Raw genomic sequence first — 16,539 nt, forward strand, 5'->3', positions numbered from 1 at the left:
GTCCCCCAGCCTGAGCCAACACTTACATGACTTTTCCGCCACCGAGGCGCTGGGACAGGAAGCTACCTCCTGCCCCCACACATCCGGGAGCACTGGTGGACCCTGTCCTGTGAAAGGGCCATGGGGACCTGCAGGCTCAGAGCTCTGTGGCCTCTGGCCAAAGGACCACTCTCTGAGGTTCAGGGTTGTGGGGTGAGGTGGCCAGAGGTCCCCAAGGCCTTGGCCAGGCAGCCCTGCCAGCAGCAGCCTGGGTGGAGTAAGGAAGAGCCCCACCCAGAGCCTCAGGGCAGAAGCTGGGCACCCCCACCTGGAGTACTTCCTTGGGCCTCCTTCCCAGAAGCAGCCCACTTCACAGACTGCCACAGGGGTCCTGCACCCCAACCTTTCCCTGAGCCTTCCCCGACACGAGGGGCAGGCAGGCGTCCTGGGAGTGCTGTCTCCTGGGCCCTACCCTCTCCTCTGCTCACTCACGCCGCTTGCCAGGCTGTCTGGAGGCCTCGTGAACACACCCTTTAACCGACCCTGTGGGATCTTCAGGCCACAGGGAAGACCTGGACATAGCCCAGATCCTTCCTGGCCTGGTGCTGGGCTTCTCAGGGAACCAACACTGTGGCCCCAGCTGCCCTGGCCCGGGTGGACACTGGGCTCTCCCTGTCCCTTGGCTGCAGTGTCCTCAGGTGAGGGGTGAGCTGGCCTCCTGCAGAGGCACAGCCACCCCTGCCCACCCACAGATGGGCCCACATAGGGACGGATGCAGGGGCACGAGGCTGCAACAGGATCCGGTTTATTCTGCCTTGGCAGGGTGGTCCTGAGAGTGGCGGGTGCCACCCTGTCCCGGGCGGAGGGAGGGCCCGAGGGCCAGTTAAGGCCAATGGCGGGAGAAGCGGGGGGCATGCAGCCCCTGGAATGCGGTGAAGCCAGGCCGAGGCCCGGAGGCAGCTGTGGTAGGCCGGGGCAGGGTGGAAGGCACCGGGCTGGGACCGGGCCATGGCTACAGGGCCGCGGATCCAGGCCACATGGGCACCCCGGGACGAGGGGCACAGTGTCACATGACACAGAACATGAAACACAGGCACAGGGTTTACAAGGAAGCACATGGACCAGTGGGCACAGATTCACAGGAAGAGGAATGCCCAGCTATAGCCAGACACATGGACACAGTGGTGGTTTCACACACAGACCACAAGGGAGTCACGGCGCTACGCGGCACGCGGACTCGAGGGACACGGGAGGGCCTTTTGGCACTACTGCACTGGAGTCACATGAGCCGGGGCGTGGGGCTGTTCTGCGGGCCCTCGCAGGCCCCACGAGTGCCCACACGCTCAGTCCGTCTTCCACACCTTGTTGAGCAGCTTCACCACCTCGTCGTAGATGATGAACACGATGGCCACGTCCAGGCAGACTCGGCCCAGACGGGGGACAGTGCCCTTGTAGAACCTGGGTGGGGGAGGGGCAGGAGGTGAGCAAGGCAGGTAAGGGAAGGGTCCCTGGAAAGGGCGACCCAGATATAGGAGTGGAGAGAATGGAAGGCTAAAGGGGATGCCTGGGGTGGGCCAGGTCAGCCAGGGAGGGTCCAAGGAGAGTGCAATAGCCCTGCCCCTACCCCACTCACGCCTTGAGACCCTCATTCCTCAGGATCTGCAGGCCACAGTCCCACGTGTTTCGGTATTTATGCGCCTCCAGGCCCTGCAGGACACCAGCAGGCCAGAGCTCAGCAGTCAGCTGCGGCCCAAGCTCCTCCTACCCCTGCCTGGCCCCGTCCCACCTGCATGCGGGTCTTGATCACGTCCAGAGGAGTGTTTCCGAAGACGCTGGCTGCGCCTGCGATAGCTCCGAAGACCCCCGTGATGAGGGGGTTCATGGGCTTGTTAGGGTTGTCCCCTGGATAGAGGTGGGGGGTGTAGTCAGAGAGTGATGGACGATAAAGGGGGACAGGGCGTTGAAGGCTGGGGCAAATCCTGGACCGGGCCTGAGGAGGGGGCCCCCACATCCTGGAGTGTCTGGAGTTGGGGCCCCGGGGCACGGACGCACCTCGATACCAGTTGCGCAGGGAGGTCATGACGAAGAAGCGGATGGCCTGGTTGGAGCCCTGCTTCAGCACAGTGGCTGTGAGGCCCTGGTATGTCCCCTTCAGCCCTGGGGGCAGGCAAGCATGGGGTCACACTGGTGCTGCCCAGGCCCCAGCTGGGGATGGGGGTGCCAAGGCAGGAAGGGGAAGTGCCAGCCCCTCCAGCCTGATCAGGGCCCCTGACCCTGAGGAGGAAGGCTGCGTGGCTCACCTTGTTCCCGTACTATCTCCCTAACCCCGTGGAAGAATCCTCTGTACTTGGGGTTGGCAGAAGTCTGGTCGTGAATGAACTTCACCTGACAAAAGGGAGGGAAAAGTGCTAGCTGCCAGCCACCCCCTGAAGGGCGCACCTGGCCCCCTGGCTAGTAGGCCCAGAGCCTACCAGGCCAGCCCACCTGGGAGCAGCGGTACCCAAAGCTGCCCTGGGACCCCAACACAGATGGGCCCCAAAACCTGCCACCTGGTAAGCAGTCTACCATTATGTTTGCTGCTATCTTCCACAGTTTTGACAGCAAACTTGTTATTTTATGTTTTCTGTTAATAATATTTTCTAAAGACCTTAGTATTATCATCTCTTTGCCCTCAGAATAGTGAGTCTCCATGGGAGGACCGTCCTGCCAGGTCCCCGGCCCCCAGCAGGGCCCCCAGCAGTACGTGCTCCCCACCTTGACGGCCTCCGTGGGGCACAGGACCACCCAGCCCACCACCCCTGCACCCCCTGCACGCCTGTCTTCTCACAGGGGCCTTCCCCACCTTGACGCTGGTCTCCGCAGGGCACAGGACCACCCAGCCCACCACCCCTGCACCCCCTGCACGCCTGTCTTCTCACAGGGGCCTTCCCCACCTTGACGCTGGTCTCCGCAGGGCACAGGACCACCCGGCCCACCACCCCTGCACCCCCTGCACGCCTGTCTTCTCACAGGGGCCTTCCCCACCTTGACGCTGGTCTCCGCAGGGCACAGGACCACCCGGCCCACCACCCCTGCACCCCCTGCACGCCTGTCTTCTCACAGGGGCCTTCCCCACCTTGATGGTCTCCATGGGGCACACGACCACCACTGCTTCGGCCACGCCGGCCCCCAGGCCACACAGCAGTCCGCGCGTGCTGTCCAGCCGTCCCTGCGCGTCCCGCATGTGGTTGCTGAGGAACTCGAACATTCCGAACCTGGGGGCGGGAGGCGGGTGAGAAGGGCTGCCACCGCCGGGACCCCCCGACCCCCGCGGCCGCCCCGCGGGCCTCACCTGACGGCCGCCTTGGGGATGGAACCGTAGAGCAGGGAGCTGAGGCCGCGGTACAGGCCCAGGACTCCGTGGCTGCGGACTGTCTGCCGCACGCAGTCCCCTAGGGGAGGGGCGGTCAGGACCCGCCGCCCGCGCGCCCGCCCGCGCCCGGCCCGCAGCCCCGCGGCCGCCCCGCTCACCGATGCCCCGGTACCGCGGCGGGTGCGAGCGCTCGTCCAGCTGCAGCTGCGTCTTCACGTACTCGGTGGGGAACGTGATGCAGATCTCGATGCCGCCCGCCAGGCCGCCTGCGGGCACCGGCACCCGGCGCTTAGACCCCACCGCGCAGCCCGCCCCTCCCCCTCCCCCTCCCGGACTTCGCCCGGCGTCCCCGCCGCGCGGGTGCCGCTAGCTGGCGGCCGGGCTGGGCCCACGCCCCCACCCCGCTCTCCCCGCGCGAAAAGCTGGGCGATCCCCGCCCGCCAGACGGGGGACAGGGCAGCGCCCCCACCCCCCACTCCCCCAGCCCAACCCGGAAGTGGGGCGAGGCCTCGGCGTCCCGGGCCCACCCGGAAGCGCCGGGGGCCGCAGGGTCGAGGTCCGCGTCCCGCAGGGGCCCACCTGCCAGGATTGCCTTCCCCGGGTGCGTCAGCTTGGCCTTCCCGGACGCGGGCGCGGCAGCCGCTAGGGCGCGGGGGGCGCTTGGCGCGGCCATGGCGGGCGGGAGGCGGCGCGCCCGGCGGGAGCCTGGGGTCGGAGCTTGTAGCGCCGGGCGCTCGGTGCGCGGCGGCCGGTTATGTCTGGGGGGCGGAGCGGCCGCGTCGGCTCCCGGGCTCCGCCCCGCGTGGTCCGAGCCCGGCCCCGCCTCCGGCCCGCCCTGTCCCAGCCGGGAAACTGAGGCCGGGGCGGGGCGCGCCGGGGCGGGGCCCGGGGCGCAGCCAATGGCCGAGGCGGAGTCCTCGGAAAACTGAGACCAGCGGGGCGGGGGGCAGAGCCCGTGGGGGGTGGAGCTGCGTCTCGGCCCGGAGCTGCGGGTCAAGGTGCAGAGACTATTGCGCGCCCTGGCCTGTGGCGAACACCCGCGCGGGAAGGAGCGGGCCTCGCAGTCCGCGCGTCTGCAGAGAAAGGCAGGACTTTGGGGACTCCGGAGGCGAGAGGGGCAGATTCCCCCCAGACACGTACGGCCAGCCCCGTCCCCCCGGTCCGAGGGTTTGATGTTCGGACACTCCGCGGGGCTGTGCAGTCCCACCCCTGCCCCTCTCCTGGATTTACAGCTCGGGAAAAGACTCCAAATACAACCCGGCGTATTCTCCCAGGCAGCTTCCCTGGGCAGACAACGGGTCCCCACCTGCAAAGAGGTCCCAGGGAATCTTTAGCAGGCTGCAGGCCTGTGAAATTGGCCCTTGTCCCTCCTACCCACACCAGCACCAAGCAGAGAAGCTTCACGTCGATAAACCGACTTTAATATTCATGATCGGCAGGAGGCTCAGAGCCGTGTTAGGAGCTCTGGCACCTCCATACAAGACGTACTCATGTGTCTCCGAAGTGGCCTGGTAGAAGCACTTCTAGCCAGTGTGGGGTGAAGGGAGGGGGTGCCCTTCCCCCCAAGCGACAGGGAATCCTTGAGAAAAACCTCCCTGGTGACGCCTGGCTCTAGCCAGAGGGCGGAGAGGCAGAGGTCCACCTCCCTGCAGGAGTCTGGAGCTAGTCTTGGGCAGTCAGTGTCTACTCTGGGGAGGGGGGAGTCTACCCTGGCCTCCCCAGGCTCCAGGATGACTCAGAGGTTGCCATCATTGGGCTTCAGCAAAAATAAATAATGTCCAGGTGTCCCTGCCTCCCATTGGGGTCCTCTGTGCCCAAGAGTGACAGGCTCCTTGGAGAGACAGCGCCCACTACACACTGAAGCCGTACACAGGAGTCTGGGTGAAGGCGGGAGCAGCAGCGTATCCGCAGGGGAAGCCGGCAGGGGCAGGGCCGGCTGTCAGCATCAGCTGTGGGTCTGCAGAGGGAGACACACAGTGAGCCGGGCTCCTGCTGCCCACCGGGTCCTCCCCTGGCTGCCTGCGTAGCCAGGGGCCCCAGGAGCAGGGTCTGCAGGACCAGCCCTGACCACCAGGAGGCCGAGACAAGGAGTGTGGGCATTGCTGGTGTGGGGCCAGGCTCAAGGGTAAGCTAGTCCCAAAACAGGACACTTACTTAGCTTAATCTGCTGGGTCTCACTCATGCCCATCAAAATCTAGAAAGACCAGATTGGCATTAATGGTGGGTGGGCAACTCAGCGGGGAACTGAGACCAGCTGGCATGCTGTGTGCTCATGCCACACCCTCAGGCCCGTGTCAGCCCCGCAGCCTTCCCAGCACCCGTCGTCGCCTCTCCAGTCCACTTGACAGCCAGGCCGTCCAGGGCAGGCTCTCAGGCGCAAAGCCCCTCCCAGCACACGCCAGCAGCAGCCTTGCCACTTGGGGCAGCCAGATGGGGCAGGACACAGTGGCAGCTCACAGCTGGGCAAGCACCCTTTTCAGAATGCAGGTGCCCTCAAAGCAGGGAGGACAGTGGCCGTGCCAACATTCCTGGACACACACCGTCTCCATATCTGGCAGCCACCGGGGTTCCAGCCCCCACCCATCCATTCCCGTCCCCATCTGAAGCCCAGCTAAAGAAAGGCAGTGTGAACCACCTCCACTCTCCCCTCCAGGGGACTGGGCGCAACAGGTGCCACCTACCAAACATGAGAGGGGCGGGCTCTGCCACATGTGCCTCTTGCTTACGGAGACTCTCCAACGCATCCAGTTTGTCCACCTGCAAAAGAGGCGAGGGCATGTGAGCACCCATCTGACAGCATGGTTCGGGCCTCTGGGTGAACATGGAGTAGAAGGTCAGGACGCAGGGAGAGTTGGAGCCGAGGACATGCACATGGGCAGGCGTGGAGTGGCTGGCTCCACACCCAGGCACATTTTGAATGCAGGGAGGCCACGATGAGGCCTCTGTAGCTGGGCTGAGATGGAGCATCTGGTGGAGCCCAGGTGCTGTTCCAGCCCAGCAGCTTCCCAGCGGGCATCTGGCCCCCAGGTGTACTGTAGCAGCGGTTGCTGCAGACCATGAACGTGGCCTGGCTTGGGGCCGGGTCCTCCTCCAGACACAGGCACACACTGCTTACAGACCTGCAGGGCTGGGGCAGTGTGCAGGGAACAGCCAGTCTGGGCTGCCCGCCCCTCCTAACCAGCAGAGTGATCATGCAGTCCTCAGGAGACAAGTCACCTGGCATCTAGGACACTTCCCCTGAGAGGCATTTGAGGACTACCTGCCTCCTTACTCTTCCCTGAGGCTTGACCAGGCACCGCCCCAGCTCAGAGCTGCCCATGCGCCGAGCTCACAGGCTGGGCAGGAAAGAGAGTGCAGTAGTGCTGGGGGCTGGCAGAGGCGCGGCACTGTGTTGGTGGGGGCAGCAGCAACTGTGCTTCTAGGATCCCCTCAAACAAGCGCTGAGTAAGAAGAAAGAACGTGCCCGCTGTGAGCTTGGCTCTAGGGCAATCGGGCAAGGCCCCCTGCCAGCTGCCAGCTGCCCCAGTCCAGCTGAAAGGGAAGGAAGGAGGCCGACCGGCATGCTGGCCCTGCAGTCTGTCCTTTCTGCCTGCAGCTTGCTGACGCCCAGGGCTGAGTTCTGAGCGGGGCCTACACCCTCCACTAGCAGTGTGTCATGGGGGTATCTCAGAGGGATGACCCCCTGCTCTCCCTGACCCTCTCCCCATGACAGGCACCTTGTCTGGCCCTGGCAGGCGCAGGTGGGCAGCAGGGGCAGGTGCCGTGGCAGTCACCACCTCCCAGGGATAGTGGAGGGGTCTGGGAGCCCCAGGCCAAGGAGCAGTGTCCTCTCATGACAACCCTGAGTTGGCTGTCCAGCCACAGTGCTGCCACGGTGACAGTGGTTGCCAGGATGCACTCATCATCCACCACAGAAAGGGAATGTGCTCCCCCAAGTCCTTGGGGGGGTCCCCAGTAGTCCAACCCCTGCAGCAGTGATACCTCTGAGGTCTGGGTGGGCCCGAGTTCCCCTTATATTAATGGCTGGGCCTCTACTGTCAGGAAGAGATTCAAGCCACGTTCATCTTTCTTTATGCAGGCTCTCAAAAAAGACTGCTTTCAGGTGAAGACACTTTAGGGCTGGGAAAAGCAGCTCGTGGTGGGTGAGAGCAGTTTCCGAGGGCAAACTCCACACAACACAGACATCTGTAGGGAGCTGCCGTCCACGGCGGTTGAGAAACCAGGGACCCTTGTAAATCTAACCCATGTGTGTCCCCTGGCAGACCATGCAGTTCGGGCCGCGTGGTCAGGGCTACCCTTTGCCCTACCCCTGGAGAGTCACCAGGGAGCCTCACACTCAGGTGTCTGTGTGGGTGGGACTGTGTCACTCTCCTACAGCAGGCAATAGTTTTGCATGGCCTCTGGGGTGGCCCTTGCTGGGGGCTAGGTAGTTTCCCCGAGGCTCTGCAGGTGCAGGCAGCCTTGCAGCCCTTCCAGGCCAGAGCTGGCAGCACCAGCCCCTTCTTGTTTCTTCCTGCCGCTCGCTAACCTGGGAGGCCCCTCCCTTCCCTTGCACCACAGAAACAAGCCTCAGCACGAGTGGCTTTGGGGTCTCCATTTGGCTTGAAGGAGAGCAAGTGTACGGCTGGATGGGCAAGTAGGTGCTGCTGAGAGGTGGCTTTTCCACAGTGTTAGAAACCACAAACTGGACCAGGTGACATAGGTCTCTGGACAGTGGCTAGGTCCAGACAGGGACTCCTAGGGCTTCGACACCCAGGGAGAGTTTTAAAATCAGACACTGTTACCTTGATGAGGCAGATAAAGCTATAGCTGTTAGAAGGATTCAATGCATGCATTAATGTTCCTACTACGTGTTCAGCCAAGGGGTTACCACCAACAGGTAACCCCACAGCTATGCCCCAGACTCCACTGGAGGCTCTCTGAGCCCCACAGGCTATCACCAGCTGGTGCCTCACTGTCACCCCCATGAAACCCAGGGCCACTGGTGAGCACCTGTCATGCTGCCTGGCCGTGCGCATGCCACTGAAGCTTCCTAGGTGGGATCTGCAGGAGAGCTGCTCTGAGGGGGAGGTGCTCAGTTCTACTCAACACCCACCACGGTGATTTTCTGGAGGGGGTTAACATTCAGTGTGAGGGGAAGAGGCCATTCCTGAAGGAAGGCCAGGGCTGGCTGGGCCCACATGCTCACCTTGCTCAGGTACTCCCTCATCACCTGGATGAAGTAGGGCATGGCGAAGTCCATGAGGTCGTGTCTCCAGGCCAGCTCAAGCACCACGTCTGGGTGGAGCAGGTCATAGCAGGTGAAGAGCGAGGCTGCAAAGCACTCCCGCCTGCCTTCCTCCAGGAACCACTGCAGCAACTTCTCGGCCAGCTCGGCATCCCGCGACTCTGCGGCGTGTTGCATGGCGTCCTGTAGCCAAGGAACACACACGGCTCAGCTGTCCTGCAGGCCGAGGCCTCGAGCCCGCAGGTGACTGGGCTGGCAGGGCAGGGATCAGTGCCGGGCTCTACCAAGGCCCTCCCTGCACTCCAGAGCCAGTCTGGACATGAGGCCCAGCTGGTCCCTGCACCTGGCTGCTTGGAGGTGGCCCACATGGGTGCAGGTGCCCTGGGAGACAGGGCCTCTGGCCTCAGGGCCAGTGACCATGGGCAGAGGGAGTGTGCGGCAGTCTAGGGCGGCGCTGACAGGGCAGGTATTACAGAAGTGCCACACTCGGGCCAACAGCCGGCGAGGGGCATGGCCAGTGCTTGGGAAACAGCAACTTGCTTTTCCTTCACGTCCCTCAAAAACCCCTAACTGCCATTTTCATCCTTGCAAATTTGTTTGTCTAAAACACTGTTTACAAAATGATGCTATATTATTAGTCATTGGGAAACCAGTGCCCTCTATGCCATTCTCTATTCTCTAGCCACACGCTGGAGCTGGTCACCTGACTCCAGCAGGGGCTGTCGTCACCCCTGTCGGAGACCGGGGGCCCAAGACCCAGAGATCAGTGCCCACAGTCACTGCACTCTCCGGGGACAACCGTGGTGGTCCTGCTCCATGTGCCCACTGTCGCCTCTGAGCTCTGCTCTGGAGACTCCTGAAGACGCTCGGTCTCCACTGTCACGTGGCCCGAGCCGCTGTGAGCCGGCCCCAAGCAGCCCCCTCGGGACCTTCCCCTCAGGAAAGAAGCCCCCCAGCTGCCCGCTGCTCGATTCGCTCGGTCCTACCCCGTCTCCCTGGCTTGTCTGCGGCCTGCACCTGAACGTGGGCACCTCCTCAACCACTATCACCAGAAAGCAGATGTTTCTAGAACCCTTGTGCTCCAGACCACAAGTTCAGTTGTGCACTAGTGGCTTCCCAGAGGACTCCCAGGTACCAGCAGCACCTGCTCCCGCAGCTGGGAGCCCGCTCGAGTCTGAGGCGCTCCCTCACCCTCCCCTCTCATCACCACCCTAGCCCGTGCCACTCTCAGGCAGCTCTATCTTTGTCCTCGTCCCTGTGTCCACCTCCTCCCAGACCCCTATCAGAGCCTGAGGTCCCGCCCTGGTCCCTCCCACATGAACCTCATCTTCTGCAGGCCCCGTTCTCCATTCCTGGGCATGGAAGGTCCTGGGCTCCTCCCACCTCCGTCCACACTCAACCCCAAAGCAGCCGCCTCCCGTCCTGCCCGTCCCAGGTTCCTCAGCACCCTGAGCTTCCCATGCGCAGTGCATACCCCAAACCTCGCAGCTGCCACTGTCCACCATGCTTTTATCTAAGCCCCACGTCTGTCATTTGGAAATACTTCTTCCTGTCGCTGCCTGACTGGGCATGCTGTCACCTGGCCACCCCTCCCAGGAGGCTTTGGCTCTGCCTGCAGAGCTGACGCTGGAGGCCTTTGCATCGGGGCTGTGGGCACCATCCCTGCCTCTCCCTCCCTCCAGTAGTGCCACACCCCCAACTGTGACAGCCAAATGTCCCCCGAGGGCCAAAGTCACCCTGACGGAGAGCCACTATCTATCTGTGGCTTTGTCCTCTGGGCTCCCTTCTTGGCCCACGTGGCTCTGGGTGGGTGGCTGGAAAGGCCAGCAGGCCCCTGGCAGCACTTACAGCACCACTCACCCTGCACTGCCCGAGTGGCGAGAGGCTGTGCACTGAAGCCCCTGGCAGACGCCGTGTGGGCAGGACACAGGGGCTGTGATGGCCAGCTGGGGGTGGGGTGGTGTGCTTCCCTAGGTGTGTCTGAGTCCGGCTGTCACCTCCCAGTGCCAGGTCCCGAGACCTTCATGTGCAGTGTCAGAGCTTTAGCAGCATTTCTTCTCAGCGCCCTGTGCAGGGCCCCATGGGCACCCAAGGCAGGACCATGAGCACTGTCACTAAGGGCTAGCAGCTGTCACAGAGCAGTCCAAAACACTGGAGATGGCAACTCGAGGTGAAGCTCAATGTGACTCCGACATCAGGGCTCACAGCCCTCAATGGAGTCTAAGCCAAGAGGTGAACCCAGGTGCCATGAGAGTGAGACCCTGTGCTAGGCAAGAGGCGGCAGCTGTCTGTCCTGCAGAGACATAAGTGCCCAAGGACAGCTCAGAGAAGGAACACCCTTGGATCAAGCTCACGATCTGCTGGGGGCTTCTAGGGTCTCCTGGCCAGGGAGCCCTTGGGAATCAGCTCGGCTGCATGTTACGACAAGGGCCCTCTGCATGGCTCCACTCTACCCACTGGGGAGACGGCTGCGCCAAGCAGAGATGGCAATGCCTTCAGGGTCTTGGCGATCGCTCCAGACGGCCCAACCTGCCAAGCAGGCGCCCGGATCTGGATCTCAGAGTGGTGCTAAGCCATCTCTCCCTGGCAGAAAAACAAACATTTCGGTTTTTATCCTCCCAAGTGATCCTCCCGCCTCAGCCTCCCCAGTAGCTGTGACTACAGGTGTGTTACCATGCATAGCTTTAAAGCAATTTATTTTTTATTTTTTGAGACAGGGTCTCACTCTGTCACCCAGGCTATAGTGCAGTGGCATCATCATAGCTCACTGCAGCCTCAAACTCCTGGGCTCAAGGGATCTTCCTGCCTCAGCCTTCCAAGTAGCGGGGATTACAGGCACGTGCCACCATGCCCCGCTATGAAACAAATATTTTGAATGTGATTTTAATTTAGGTTTTTTAATTCCCCAAATCTCGATAGGAATTAAAGTAGGTGTCAAGAAGTGAATCCTCCTCACAGAAGGCAGTTGTTGGGGAAAAAAAAAAATAATAATAAAAAGAAAGAAGGGAATCCTGCCACACTGTGTATAGGTCGAGTGAAACTCATACACAACTGCTGAGAAAAGACTCAACTCTAAGATTGTGTGGGAGTCAATCCAAACAATTTTTAAGGGGCTCCAGATGGCTCGAAACGCTCACCCCACATTCTAATTATGCTCCCGATTAACGTCAGCCCCTCGCCCCCACGAGGATCTCCTGGTGAAGCTCAGAGCCAGGCCTCAGGAAGAAGAGGAAAGGTGTGGCCCCCACCCACAAGCTTCGGGAGCACACTGAGGGGCGGGGTGGGAGGAAGTGGGGGCAGGGGCCACCGACCTGGTAGAGGTGATCCTTCTTGCAGAGCTCCACACTCTGGGCCCACCGATTACTGCGCTTGTACAGATAGGCCGCCATGCGCCTGAATTCCATCAGCTGGTGCTTCTCCAGCCGCTGAGCCAGGCCGATGCTGTCAAAGTTGTCGTAGGCATCAACAGATGCCCTCAGGCCCTAGGAAGACAGCCTTTCCATGAGGGATGCGACACCATGACATGCGCTGCCTGCACAATGAGCAGGCACACGGCATTACCTGGAGGTCGCTCCACCCTGGCCTCAGAAAGGCCGCTGTCCGTGTACCCGCCAGTGCCCTGTGGGGCCTGCACCCCCTCCTGTGCAAGGGCAGCCTGCTCTGAGAACAGACTGGCTGGTGCAGGGGGAGCGCCCAGCCGGCTCCCGTGCTGGGGACCCCACAGCTTTGTGGCCCAGACAGGGCTCCCTTCTCCACACCCACCTGATAATCCTCCTCTTCTGTCAGCAGGTGGTTCAGGGCCTCGTTCACACTCCTGTTGTTGTGGTACTGGACTGACCGCAGGTAAGGCTTCACCAGGGGCAGCTGGCCTACCTGACAGGTTGGGGGGAGCTATCAAGGCACAAGGCCAAGCTTGTCACATGCTAGGCAGGAGTGCCCCGTGACATGCTGATGCTGATGAGGGGTGCAGGCTGGGTGAGTGTGTGCACACCCTCTCCAATGGGCCAGCTCCAGGAGCCAGGGCACCTTCTGGACACCTAGAACCAACAGGCCTAAACACACTCACATGGGAGGACTGTCTGGGCCATTTGGTGGACAGCAATGTCACCTGCAGACATTTGGGCTGGAATGCAAACCTGTATGGGCACACCTCAGAGATATTGCACTTTGGTTTCAGACCACCACAATAAAGCAAGTCACACAAATTTTTTGGTTTCCCGGGGCATATAAAAGTCATGTTTATACTATACTGTGATCCACTAAGTGTGCAATAGCATTATGTCTAAAAAACAACATACATACCTTAATTTAAAAACACTCTATTGCTAAAAATGCTAATCATCTGAGCCTTCAGAGAGTCCTAAACTTTTTGCTGGTGGCAGCTCTGGCCTTGATGCTGGTGGCTGCTCACTGATCAGGGGGTGGCTGCTGAAGGATGCAGTGGCTGTGGCAATTTCTTAAAATAAGGCCATAAAGTCTGCTGGATCCACTGTCCCTTTCATGAAACATTGCTCTGTAGCATGTGATGGTGTTTGACAGCACGTCACCCACAGAACTTCTTTCAAAATTGGAGTCGATCCTCTCAAGCCCTGCCGCTGTCTTATCAACTCAGTGTGTGCACGACTCTAAGTCCCTTGTCATTTCAGCAAGGCGCACAGCATCTTCACCAGGAGGAGACTCTACATCAAGGAAACATTCTCTTTGCTCATCCCTAAGAAGCTCCTCACCTGTTCAGCTGTTCTCATGAGACACAGCAATTCAGTCCCATCTTCAGGCTCCACTTGTAATTCTGGTTCTGCCATTGCCCCCACATCTGCAGCGACTTCCTCCACTGAAGTCTCGAACCCCTCAACGTCATCCATGAGGGCTGGAAGCCACTTCTTCAAAACTCCCGTTAATGGTGATGTTTTGACTTCCTCCGATGGATCATAAATTTTTCCCCCCATATACTGGTGTGTTTATTTATTTTCAATTTTTACTGGAACATAATAATTGTACATATTTATTGGGTATATGTGATATTTTGATACATATATACAACGTGTAATGATCCAGTCAGGGTAATTAAGATATCCATCACCTCAAACATTTATCATTTCTTCGTGTTGGGAACATTTCCAATCTTCTTGTTATTTAAAAATATATAATAAATTATCGTCAACTGTCGTCAACCGACTATGCCATCCAACACTAGAACTTTTCCCTCCAGCTGTATTTTTATGCCCATTAACTGACCTCTCTTCATCACCGCCACCCCCTTCCAGTGTTTGGCAGTCATCGTCACTCTCTTCCTCCACGAGGTCAACTTTTTTAGCTTCCACATATGAGTGAGGACACACAATATTTGTCTTCCTGTGCCTGGCTTATTTCACTTCACGTAAATGAATGGTTCTTAACAGCATCTAGAATGGTGAATCCTTTCCAGAAGATTTTCAATTTACTTTGCCCAGATCCAAAATTGTAACTTTACAAAACGTGTATCTTAAATAATAGGACTTGAAAGTAGACACTACCCTCTGATCCATGGCTGTGGAACGGGCGCTGCGTAGCAGGCACAGAAACGGCAGTCACCTCCGTGCGCACCATCAGAGCTCTTGGGTGACCGGGGCACTGTCAACGGGCAGTAAACTTTGGAAAGGAATCTCTTTTCTGAGCAATAGGTCTCAACAGTGGCTTACAGTGTTCAGTGACCATGCTGTAAACAGGTGTGCTGACATCCAGGCTTTGCTGTCCCCTTTCTGCACAGGCAGAGGAGACTCGGCATGATTCTGACGGGCCCGAGGACGTTCGGAATGGCAAGTGAGCACTGGCTCCCACTTCCCGTCTCCAGCTGCACTGGCCCCCCAGCAAGAGAGTCAGCCTGTCCTTTGAAGCCTGGGAGCCAGGCACTGCCTTCTCCTCTCTGGCTGTGAAAGTCCTAGATGGCATCTTCTTCCAACAGAAGCTGATTTATCCACGTTGAAAATGGCTTGTTCAGGGCGGCCGACTTCATCAGTGATCTCAGCTAGATCTTCTGGGTAACTTGCTGCAGCTTCTATACCCACACCTGCTGCTTCACTTTGCGCTTTTATAGAGACGGCTGCTTTCCCTAAACCTCATGAACCAGTCTCTGCCAGCTTCAAACTTTTCTTCTGCAGCTTCCTCACCTCCCTCGGCCTTCGCAGAACTGAAGAGTTAGGGCCTTGCTCTAGGTTAGACTTTGGCTCAAGGGGATGTTGTGGCTGGTTGGATCTTCTGTCCAGACCACTCAAACTTTCCCCGTACCAGCAGTAAGGCTGTTTCGCTTTCTTATCATCTGTGTGTTCACTGGAGTGGCACTTTTCATTTCCTTCAAGGACTTCTGTATTCGCAACTTGGCTAACTGTCAGTGCAGGAGGCCTGGCTTTTGGCCTGTCTCGGCTCTGGACACGCCTTCTGCGCTAAGCCTAATCAGTTTCTAGCTTTTGATTCCTTTCACTTGAACACCTGGAGGTCACTGTAGGGTTATTAATTGGCTTAATTTCAATATTGTTGGGTCTCAGGGAATAGGGAGGCCTAAGGACAGGGACAGGGAAGGGGAAGAGCACATGTATTGATTAAGTTTGCTGTCTTATATGGGTGTGGTTTGTGGTGCCCCAAAACAATTAAGATGGTAACATCAAAGATCACTGATCACAAAGCAGCATAACAGACATAATAATAATGAAAAAGTTTGAAATATTATAGGAATTACCAAACTACGGCAGACATGAAGTGAGCACATGCTGTTGGAAAAATAACACCAACAGACTTGCTTGACACAAATCTTCAATCTGTAAAAAATGCAATATCTGAGTAGCACGATAAAGCAAAGTGCAACAAAACAAGGTATGCCTGTATCTGAAACCTCAAACAGTTCGATAAATTAAATTTTGAAACTGGCTGGGGGGTCATTTCAAAAACTGTTTATAAAGGTGCTACATTCAGATGACCAGGGCAGAGTGAGCCTGACACACTGTTCTCTGGGCCTGGGTTTGGCTGACTCACTTTTGAAAAGAAATCGACTGTCCGAGTGTGGTCCAGCCGGGGTGACAGCACCAGCAGCAGGTCATTGACGAGCAGCGGTTTGTAATCCAGATACAACTGCAGGGCTCTGTAGCAGAGCTCGACGTTGGCAACCTAGGCGGGGGAAGTGAGGGTCATTCCCTGCCCCATGGCTCCTCCCAGCCAGGCCTGACACCACCCGGTGGGAATGAACGCTGCCCTCCCACGGCCGCAGTGTTTTCCTCAGCACTGACACTTTCTTACGAGGCAGGGCGCTCTGGTTCCTGCCTCACGCTGCACCGATGCCAGCATCTGTATCTCCTGAGTGAATGAATGAGTGTCACCAGCCAGAATAAACCCCCAAAGATACGTTTTTATCCAAGCAGGAGTCCCCCAGCCCTCCTCGGACAGGTCGGTTCAAGCTGTGAGCAAGTGGGCAGCCGGTCCTGTCACACCCCCGTGCCTCTGAGCCCAGGCACAGCAGGCTCCTACGGAGAGGGCGGGGCCACGCCAGGCTGCTGTGTCTCTTGGCACGTTCCCTGCTGGTCATGATTCTCTTGCTGGGCAATGTCACTGGATGGCTGCTGTGGCACCAGTGTCAGGGTCTGCGCACAGCTCTGTTGTTGAAGGGAGCAAGGTAATTCCCACCACCCAGAAGGGCACGAGCCCAGCCAGCAGTGATGACCGAGTCTGCATGAGCGTGTAGGGGCCAGGGCTCTGCGTGGGGCACAGCCAGTGCTGGAGCCACACTGGGGTCGGGGACGGGCACCACTGGAGCCTTCAGCAATGTGAGGTTTAGGGGACCCGGCAGCCATGTGGGGCCCAAAAGTGGACACAGTATTATCAGAGTCCTCTGTGATTCACCAACAGCGCCTACCTCTTCCTCCTCTTCCCCGTTCAGGCTAGCGCACTCACTGTTACCACAGATTCTGACCCAGACAGGCAGCAAGTCCCAGGTCCCCGCCCCCAAGGAGGCAGA

General features: G+C 59.0%; 2 protein-coding genes across 3 annotated transcripts in view; both read right to left on the minus strand.

Moving 5' to 3' along the window:
• Window positions 1-760: 760 nt before the first annotated feature.
• SLC25A1 (solute carrier family 25 member 1) lies at window positions 761-4,124 on the minus strand. Of its 2 annotated transcripts, none has more exons than XM_069496816.1 (9): window positions 3,911-4,120; window positions 3,490-3,597; window positions 3,311-3,410; window positions 3,095-3,233; window positions 2,280-2,364; window positions 2,032-2,136; window positions 1,766-1,881; window positions 1,613-1,686; window positions 761-1,437 (listed from the first exon to the last, which is right to left on the minus strand). In XM_069496816.1, the coding sequence occupies exons 1-9, from the start codon at window positions 4,002-4,004 to the stop codon at window positions 1,323-1,325; spliced, it is 936 nt and encodes a 311-aa protein (XP_069352917.1). In that variant the 5' UTR covers window positions 4,005-4,120; the 3' UTR covers window positions 761-1,322. The 2 variants fall into 2 exon arrangements, with proteins under 2 accessions (XP_069352917.1, XP_069352919.1); XM_069496818.1 differs by having other exon boundaries at window positions 1,372-1,437; window positions 1,604-1,686; window positions 3,911-4,124.
• A 1,112-nt stretch (window positions 4,125-5,236) lies between these two features.
• The window catches only part of CLTCL1 (clathrin heavy chain like 1), an 88,938-nt gene continuing 77,635 nt past the window's right edge, over window positions 5,237-16,539 (minus strand). The window contains exons 26-32 of the mRNA XM_069497050.1: window positions 15,564-15,695; window positions 12,321-12,431; window positions 11,870-12,040; window positions 8,520-8,741; window positions 6,013-6,088; window positions 5,486-5,525; window positions 5,237-5,288 (exon numbers count right to left, since the gene is read on the minus strand). Of these exons, the coding sequence (XP_069353151.1) occupies window positions 5,506-5,525; window positions 6,013-6,088; window positions 8,520-8,741; window positions 11,870-12,040; window positions 12,321-12,431; window positions 15,564-15,695 (732 nt within the window). The 3' untranslated portion in view covers window positions 5,237-5,288; window positions 5,486-5,505. The remainder of the gene's footprint in view (window positions 5,289-5,485; window positions 5,526-6,012; window positions 6,089-8,519; window positions 8,742-11,869; window positions 12,041-12,320; window positions 12,432-15,563; window positions 15,696-16,539) is intronic.

This window comes from Eulemur rufifrons, chromosome 21, assembly GCF_041146395.1.
Source record: "Eulemur rufifrons isolate Redbay chromosome 21, OSU_ERuf_1, whole genome shotgun sequence".
Classification (NCBI taxonomy): Eukaryota; Metazoa; Chordata; class Mammalia; order Primates; family Lemuridae; genus Eulemur; species Eulemur rufifrons.